The sequence below is a fragment of the Hibiscus syriacus genome, unplaced genomic scaffold (genome assembly GCF_006381635.1).
Source record: "Hibiscus syriacus cultivar Baekdansim isolate YM2019G1 unplaced genomic scaffold, ASM638163v2 tig00112529_pilon, whole genome shotgun sequence".
In the NCBI taxonomy this organism is placed as follows: Eukaryota; Viridiplantae; Streptophyta; class Magnoliopsida; order Malvales; family Malvaceae; genus Hibiscus; species Hibiscus syriacus.
This window is the reverse complement of record NW_024063357.1, coordinates 61,361-71,145: the sequence shown is the minus strand read 5'-3', so window position 1 is coordinate 71,145 and position 9,785 is coordinate 61,361. Positions and strand designations below refer to the sequence as shown.

Genomic DNA, 9,785 nt, shown 5'->3' with positions numbered 1-9,785 from the left:
AAGTAGTCGGGTCGTGGGAGAGCGAATCCAAGAGCACGTCGTTCCTCATAGAAGATCAAAGAAATAATTCTTTCATAATGCCGTAAATGTTCTCCGCCTTGTGACAATATCACAGTTTAACCTTTCAAACATGCTGATAAACCTCAGCTCACCCTTAGCTAAGTAAGGGGTATTTCAGTCTATTGACTTTCAAACTTGGATTTACCAACCAAAAAAATAAAAAATAAAAACCCGATCTGGATCTGTACCAGCAGCCCCTTGCCTGGCTCCGTGTATCAAAACAACTCATTCTTCTCCTTTCGTTCTCTGGGCTCCGTACTACTTTTTTTGTACTTCATACGCAATTAGAACAAAGGCAGGCTAATCGTGTGGAATCACTGAGTCAATTCGATTCCAATTCTTAACTCAGGTAATTCAGCCTACTCCAAGTAAAGAGAGGTAAAAGAACGAGCCCTACCATTTCGTTATCCATTTCCTAGAATCGATTTTATAACCGACGCGCAGTATCCGACCCGGGAATGGCTTCTTCGGAAGCCGATTCCCGCTTGAGCCAAGTGGTAGCCCCGGCCTTAGAGAAGATCATCAAGAACGCTTCATGGAGGAAGCACTCCAAGCTCGCTCACCAATGCAAATCTCTCCTCGAGAAACTCACTACGAAGTTGCCTTTGTTGCCGTCTGATTCGGAGCCTGATAACTCGATCCCTGGTCCGCTTCATGACGGCGGCCAGGTGGAATATTCCCTTGCTGAATCGGAGACAATTCTAAGCCCTCTGATCAACGCTTGCGCCACTGCTTTCGACAAGATCGTGGATCCGGCGGTTGATTGCATTCAGAAACTAATCGCTTACGGTTACTTACGTGGCGAAGCGGACCCCACTGTAGGTCCCGAGGCTCAGCTCTTATCGAAACTGACAGAATCCGTCTGCAAATGCCACGATTTAGGTGACGATGCTGTTGAATTACTGGTTTTGAAAACGCTTTTATCAGCTGTAACATCCATATCTCTCCGAATTCATGGTGATTGCTTGTTGCAAATTGTGAGAACTTGTTATGACATTTATTTAGGGAGTAAAAATGTAGTCAATCAAACCACAGCAAAAGCTTCTTTGGTTCAAATGTTAGTGATTGTTTTTAGGAGAATGGAGGCTGATTCCTTGACGGTTCCGATTCAACCAATTGTTGTGGCTGAACTAATGGAACCTGTTGAGAAATCCGATGCTGATGGATCAATGACTCAATTTGTTCAAGGGTTTATAACTAAAATCACACAGGACATTGATGGAGTATTGAATCCAGCGGCACCGAGTAAGGTTTCTTTAGGTGGCCATGGCGGCGCATTTGAAACTACCGCTGTTGAAACCACTAATCCAACCGACTTGCTGGATTCTACTGATAAAGATATGTTGGATGCAAAATATTGGGAGATTAGTATGTACAAGACAGCACTGGAAGGGAGGAAAGGGGAGTTGGCGGATGGTGAAGTGGAGAGAGATGATGATTTGGAGGTTCAGATTGGGAATAAGTTGAGAAGGGATGCCTTTTTGGTGTTTAGAGCACTTTGCAAGCTGTCGATGAAGACGCCACCAAAAGAGGCTTTGGCAGATCCCCATTTGATGAGAGGGAAGATTTTGGCACTTGAGTTGTTGAAGATTTTGTTAGAGAATGCTGGAGCTGTATTTAGAACAAGTGAAAGGTATCTTTAACGTTTCCTCCCTGCACACATTTATCATATTTTTGTGATTATATCAATTTACGTTTTGAAAAGTTTCTAATGGTTAGCTCTTTAGTTATTCATTTGCTTTGCTGTTATGTTCTTGGGAAGTGTGATATGCCCTCTTAATATTAGTTTGCTGCATAGGCATATAGTATGTGCTAGAGGAATAGGATGTATCCAGAAACATCTATAAGACGTAGGCACTTATGTATCTAATCTTGGAGTGTCCAAAGAATTAGAGCATTTTATTGGGTTGGAAAACACCTTGGTGGCTTTCATGTTGAGGCGCATTAAAGTAAATCTTGTGGGTTTGTTAATTCACCGAATATTTTACTCTTTTTTGTGGTAATATTGTGGCCATGGACTCGTGAAAATTTAGTAAATCTCGATATTTTTTTAAGGTTTCTTCTTATTGGTCAATTAGTTTTATCACCTCTGTTTATTTTAAAAAGGTATTGTGTGTTTGCTTTTTAATTAGTTTGCCTTCATATTGCAGCACCACCTCTACTTTGTTTGATAAGAGGGATGGAAAGGAGAAAGGAAGGTTGAGTTACAAAATGAGAAATCTGATATTAAATCTCAGCCATATAAATAACAAACTCTCCTTCCATCTTCCCTGTCATACATTTTCAATGCTTGCCAGTTTTACTTTATTTTATATTGAGATCACTTTTTTTTAAATGAAAGATTGAAAGTTAAATTTCATGCCTCAGCATGGGGGTTGTATATATAATATATACCATTTCCTTGATTAGAACTGACATGGTATTTTATTGTTTTCACACATTTCAGTTTTTGTTTGCTCGCAGTACCTGATCTGATACGTTTCCTGAATTTGAAAATTTTCTTCTGGTGGTACAGGTTTTTAGGTGCCATAAAGCAATACTTGTGTTTGTCACTGTTGAAGAACAGTGCTTCATCTCTTATAATTGTTTTCCAGCTTTCTTGCTCAATTTTCATTAGTCTGGTGTCAAGGTTTCGAGCTGGCTTGAAAGCCGAAATTGGAGTATTTTTTCCTATGATTGTCCTCAGGGTCCTGGAAAATGTTGCTCAACCTAATTTTCAGCAAAAGATGATAGTTCTTCGTTTTCTGGACAAGCTTTGTGTTGATTCACAGATCTTGGTAGATATCTTTCTCAACTATGATTGTGATGTCAATTCATCAAACATATTTGAGAGGTATGTTTGGTACTCCCATAATAATGTCATTGAAGTAAACACCATACCATATGTTTGGTAGAAGTTAACGACATATTTCTCACTTTTTTCAATATGGTTCTTTCCAGAATCGTCAATGGACTGCTGAAAACGGCTCAAGGTGTTCCTAGCAGTACAGCTACAACACTCCTTCCACCTCAGGAAGCAACAATGAAACTTGAAGCTATGAAGTGTTTAGTGGCTATTTTAAAATCAATGGGAGACTGGATGAACAAACAGTTGCGCATTCCAGATCCTCATTCTGCAAAGAGATTTGAAACAGTTGAAAACAGTCCTGAACCAGTAAATGTCCCCATGGAAAATGGGAATGGAGATGAGGCTGTTGAAGGATCAGATTCTCATTCTGAAGCCTCTAGTGAAGCTTCAGATGCTTTAACAATCGAGCAACGTCGAGCTTACAAGCTTGAGCTTCAGGTGTGTATGTAGATGATGTATGTTAAAGTTGTCTGACTTTATCTTCCTTTTAGCTGATTGTCATTCATTGGATCTAATTTAAAATTTGTGGCAGGAAGGTATATCACTTTTTAATCGGAAACCTAGGAAAGGAATTGAATTTCTAATTAAAGCAAATAAGATTGGTGACTCCCCAGAGGAGATTGCTGCTTTTCTTAAAAATGCATCTGGTCTGAACAAAACATTGATTGGTGATTATCTTGGAGAAAGGGAAGACTTATCACTGAAAGTGATGCATGCCTATGTTGACTCCTTTGACTTTCAAGGCATGGAGTTTGATGATGCAATTCGAGCCTTTCTGCAAGGTTTTAGATTGCCTGGTGAGGCACAAAAGATCGATCGAATCATGGAAAAGTTTTCTGAGCGTTACTGCAAATGTAATCCAAAGGCTTTCATCAGTGCTGATACAGCTTATGTCCTTGCTTACTCTGTGATATTGCTCAATACTGATGCTCATAATCCTATGGTCAAGAACAAGGTGCGTATACATTCTCTACCTGATCCTATGGTTTTTTGTGCAAGAAAACTGATGAAGTTCTCCCTTTCCTAATCGATATGTGCAGATGTCAGCTGATGATTTCATAAGAAACAATCGTGGCATAGATGATGGAAAAGATTTGCCGGAGGAGTACTTAAGATCATTATATGAACGGATATCAAAAAATGAGATCAAAATGAAAGATGATGATTTGTCTGTGCAGCAGAAGCAGTCAATGAATTCCCACAGAATATTAGGTCTGGACAGTATCTTGAATATTGTGATACGCAAGCGTGATGATGACCAGCATATGGAGACCAGTGATGATCTTATCAAGCACATGCAAGAACAATTTAAAGAGAAAGCTCGGAAATCCGAGTAAGACGAATTGGTTTTTAAGCTTTTATATTTTCCTCCATTATATGGAGAGATTCCCGTTTAATTGTGTATGGCTAGCAAAACTCATTTTATCTGTGCCTTCTGTTTTATGATAATCTTTTTATGCTACCTTAAAAAATAATTGTCTTTTTATGCATTTCATAAGAATAAGGTGGAATTTCAAGAAGTATTTTCATTCAATTTTTTACATGGTTCAAGCTTAATTAATGCTTTGAGATATTGTAAATATTATATTCTATTTCAGACAATTTTGGCTTTCACCGTCACTTGTTAAACAGGATTTTCACCCATGACTGAGCATGACACATGTTTTAAGAATTATGATATTTCCTGTTTAAAGTGAAAAGTTTGGTTTCGATTATTCCTTGATTTCTTTTGTAATGGCAATTTGTAGGTCAGTTTATTATGCGGCTACAGATGTAGTAGTTCTGAGATTCATGGTTGAGGTGTGCTGGGCTCCTATGTTGGCTGCCTTCAGTGTGCCTCTCGATCAAAGCGATGATGAAACAGTGATAGAATTATGTCTTGAAGGCTTCCGCTATGCAATCCATGTAACTGCTGTGATGTCCATGAAGACTCATAGAGATGCTTTTGTGACTTCATTAGCTAAGTTTACTTCACTGCACTCTCCTGGAGATATCAAGCAAAAAAATATAGATGCTATCAGGGTTAGTATTTTGCTTCATCTGCACTGTGTATGTTGTTAGTAAGCTTCTTATATTTTTAATCTACCTTTCAAAAGAAATACTTTTAATCTGAATTTTTTGATGGTGTTTAATTTGTGTTTTTCCCCTTTATCTTATCCCATTCAAGTGCTTGTAACCTGGCGAACCATGTGATGTCATGTATTCCTATTGACAAGAACCCCTTTATTTATTTCCTATAGTCATTGTAACCTTTGGTACAGTGAGTTGTGAGTGCTACTAGTGCAAGTTTACCCTTTTTTTACTGAGTGTGGTTATTGCTCATGTATTGAATGAAATTAATTTTTGAATTGGAATGTTAATAAGTGGCCGTGGGGAGCTCGTTACTATGATGCTTTTATTTGAAAGAAAATTTTTATTTGCTTGTTAATCTAACATTGAATTTCCATTTACATTGTTAATAGGCAATAGCTACAATTGCTGATGAAGATGGAAATTATTTACAAGAGGCTTGGGAGCATATTTTGACATGTGTATCTCGGTTTGAGCATTTGCATCTCTTGGGGGAGGGTGCTCCTCCCGATGCCACTTTCTTTTCCTTTCCTCAGAATGAGTCAGAAAAACCTAAGCAAGCTAAGTCAACTGTCCTTCCAGTTTTGAAGAAGAAGGGACCTGGGAGAAATCAGCATGCTGCTGCTTCTGTAATGAGGGGCTCATATGATAGTGCAGGTATTGGAGGTAGCTCTGCTGGGGCAGTCACATCCGAACAGATGAGCCATTTAGTCTCTAATCTCAACATGTTAGAGCAAATTGGTGAAATGAATCGTATATTCACACGTAGTCAAAAATTGAACAGTGAGGCTATCATAGACTTTGTTAAGGCTCTCTGCAAGGTCTCCATGGAGGAGCTGAGATCTACATCTGATCCTCGGGTTTTTAGCCTTACAAAGATTGTTGAGATTGCGTAAGATTCATTCCACTTCTCTTATGTCTTATTTTAATGCAATATATTTGTTTATATTCCTCAACTGTTAGTTTTCTGATCTATTGACAGGCACTATAACATGAACCGGATCAGGCTTGTATGGTCAAACATCTGGCTTGTACTCTCTGATTTCTTTGTGACTATCGGTTGTTCTGAAAACCTGTCAATTGCAATTTTCGCTATGGACTCTTTACGACAGCTATCAATGAAATTTTTGGAGCGAGAAGAGTTGGCTAATTACAATTTTCAGAATGATTTTATGAAGCCTTTTGTCGTCGTTATGCGCAAGAGCAGTGCTGTTGAAATCCGAGAATTAATCATCAGATGTGTCTCACAGATGGTGTTATCTCGAGTCAATAATGTCAAATCAGGATGGAAAAGCATGTTCATGGTATTGGATTCTTTATAACTTTCTGAAACCTTAGTCTAACAAATTTATTAATGATCTGATATCTCTTCTTCAGGTTTTCACCACTGCAGCTTATGATGACCACAAAACATCGTTCTGTTGGCCTTTGAAATAATGGAAAAGATTATTCGAGACTATTTCCCATACATTACTGAAACTGAAACAGCCACCTTTACTGACTGTGTGAATTGCCTAATTGCATTCACCAACAGTAGATTCAACAAAGATATCAGTCTCAATGCAATTGCTTTTCTACGTTTCTGTGCCACAAAGCTTGCAGAAGGGGATCTTGACTCAAAAGATAAGGAATTTGGGAAGGTTTCTCCATCTTCACCCAACAAGGGAAAAGATGGAAGACAAGATAATGGAGAGCTAGTGGATAAGAATAACCATCTCTATTTTTGGTTCCCGTTGTTGGCTGGTAAGGGAAAATGAACTAGCTGTTTTAATGTATTTGAAATTGCTCGAGTTTTCAAAGTTACTTTTTATCCGAAATTGTTTGAGTTTTTAATTGTTCTTTTATCTTAATACTTTGCAAATGCATTATGTTCTGAAATTGCATCAAATTTTGTTGCTCAGGCTTATCCGAACTCAGCTTTGACCCGAGGCCAGAAATTAGGAAGAGTGCTTTACAAGTTTTGTTTGAAACTTTACGCAACCATGGTCACCTCTTCTCACTACCTTTGTGGGAAAGGGTTTGAGTCTGTCCTGTTTCCAATATTTGACTATGTGCGACGCGCTATTGATCCATCAGGTAGTGACTCACTTGAGCCAGGGATTGTTAATGACATGGATGAACATGATCAAGATGCATGGCTCTATCAGACGTGTACATTGGCACTACAATTAGTTGTAGATCTTTTTGTGAACTTCTATAATACTGTCAATCCTCTTTTGAGGAAGGTTCTTTCATTACTTGTAAGTTTTATCAAGCGTCCCCATCAAAGCCTAGCTGGCATTGGAATTGCCGCATTTGTACGTTTGATGAGCAATGCAGGGGATCTTTTTTCAGAGGAGAAGTGGATGGAAGTGGTTTCTTCATTAAAAGAAGCAGCTAATGCTACACTTCCTGATTTTTCTTTCGTTGTTAGTGGGGATAACATGGCTGGAAGCAGTGGAGATGCTTTGAAGAGCCAAAGCATCGAGGCTTCTGCTGGTTCTGACACATCTCATGGTGATTCAGAGAGCTTGACAGCACACCGCCTTTATGATCTTTTATCCGATGCTAAGTGCCGAGCTGCTGTTCAGCTTCTATTGATTCAGGTAATACTTCATCTGATTGTTGAAAAACTGAATAGAATCCTTCCTCGTACCATTAAAAGGAAAGTAATGGAATGGAGATATAAACTTCCATCTTTTTTAATTTGTTATTAATTTGTTTTTAAGTTTTGTTAGCGGTACTTTTTTGGTTTCTTAAGCGTTTTTTTCTTTGTGCACTTAAATAGATAGTTTTTGTTTCTTAAAACTTTTTGAATTTTGCACAGCTGTTTAGCATGGTTAAAAGTTATGGATCAAAGGCTTGATTTTGTTTGAAGACATTTTTTCAAAATTGAAAATTTCTAAAACGCTCAAGTGTTGCTGTTAATTAATCTTTTTTTTTTTTTTTTTTATTTTATGTTTGTACTAAGATGAAACTAAATAATATATTTTATGTCTGAAGTGGACTAAATTTAAGTCTTGGATGTCATTCTGTTCTTATTCTTCCAACAGGCAATGATGGAAATTTACAGCATGTATCGAACTCACCTTTCAGCTAAGAGCACCTTAGTCCTCTTCGAGGCAATGCATGCTGTGGCGTCCCATGCTCACAGGATCAATAACAATAGCGTACTACGTTCCAAGCTTCAAGAGTTTGGTCCCGTTACCCAACTACAAGATCCTCCGCTATTGCGCCTTGAGAATGAGTCGTATCAGTTTTGCCTTACATTCTTGCAGAATCTGATATTGGATAGGCCTCCAAGTTACGAGGAAGCGGAAGTAGAGTCCCATCTCGTAGATCTTTGCCAAGAGATACTGCAATTATATATCGAAACGGCATGCCCTGGACAGGCTTCTGAAACATTGACCAATGGACGTACACCCTGGGTTATTCCTTTAGGTTCTGGGAAACGTAGAGAATTGGCTGCCCGTGCACCTCTTGTTGTGACGACTATGCAGGCCCTTTGCAGTTTGGGAGAAACATTGTTCGAGAAGAACTTACCTCAATTATTCCCTCTTATTTCGAGCTTGATAAGTGCTGAGCATGGTTCCAATGAGGTCCAGGTGGCTCTCAGTGATATGCTTAGCTCCTCAGTCGGTCCCGTCCTGCTTCGATCATGTTTGTCCTGGTGAATTGGACTGTGTTTTGAATATGTATGATAAATACGGCTCCCCCTCGAACCCTCCGATCTAACTCCATAGTTTTATTTTCTCGTACAGGTTACAATATAGCTTGAATATAGTGCAAGTGTAGTTTTATGTTGGGATAATAGCCATTTTCTTCAGAATATATAGATATAACACTGGTCTATTTCCTTTTTTCTCTTTAACCTTTCCCTTGTTAGCATGGTTTCATATCATCAATTTTCCTTTATTTAGTAAATACCGTAATTGAAGAACACGTATGGTGTATAGACGTTCATCATGAGGGTGCCTCATAATTTCCCCTTCTTTTGGGTGTCCAGGCTGTTCCAAGTTATATTTGAATGCGTTGTCGAAAGACATGCGCTTTAACCCGTGTTTTAGCAATGGCCATGTCAATGTTGGGGTAAATTTATATTTTGGTACATAAACTTGCATAAAGGTTCAATTTGGTACCTATATTTTTTTTCAAATGCCTAAAATTAACTTTCCAGGTTTGGTAACTGAAGTCTCTCTTGGTCCAATTAAATACATGAATTTGGCTTGATACTAGCGACTTTTTGATCTGAATCGATATTTACGATAAGTGATATGCTTGAATCAATTTGAACGATAAAACCAATTTCATGTTAAATCAAAAACTTAATTTGGATATCTAATTGGATAAATAAATTAGGTTTCAAATTAAACCTAATATCAGTATCAAAAGTATATTTTTACCCTTAAAGTCAAAACGCAATCATCATGCTGTTTCCTCAGTTTGGTATAGTTAAAATATTCATTTGTTGTTTTATCATCCAGGTCAAACACTCATACAATGAAAATAAGATAATTTATAAATATTTTCGAATGCTATACAAGAGAAAAATAACTTCCCAAAGTTATAATTGCAGTGTCCTTTGGAGACAATTATTAGTGTCAAACTGAGAATCACATATCGATTAGGGGTGAGTATTCGATTTAGTCGAGTCGAGTAAAAATATTTTGAGTTATTGGAGTTTATGAGTCTTTTTTTATAATTCAGACTTGACTTGAAATTTTCTCGAGTCGAGTCAAATTTTCGAATTTCTATTTAAATTTAATTATAAATATTTACAATATTATGACATTATTTATTAGTTTAAATGATATTTTATAACCATATA

The 9,785-nt window shown here is 37.7% G+C and overlaps 1 protein-coding gene across 1 annotated transcript; it reads left to right on the top strand.

Moving 5' to 3' along the window:
* The first annotated feature begins 232 nt into the window (after window positions 1-232).
* LOC120181563 (brefeldin A-inhibited guanine nucleotide-exchange protein 2-like) lies at window positions 233-8,828 on the top strand. The gene is given in 13 exon segments (XM_039186658.1): window positions 233-1,693; window positions 2,576-2,893; window positions 3,001-3,346; window positions 3,441-3,863; window positions 3,949-4,241; window positions 4,657-4,930; window positions 5,371-5,870; window positions 5,961-6,282; window positions 6,356-6,380; window positions 6,383-6,721; window positions 6,880-6,988; window positions 6,990-7,563; window positions 8,011-8,828. Coding segments are annotated over 13 exon segments (5,319 nt in total). The 5' UTR covers window positions 233-518; the 3' UTR covers window positions 8,632-8,828.
* The last annotated feature ends 957 nt before the right edge of the window (window positions 8,829-9,785 follow it).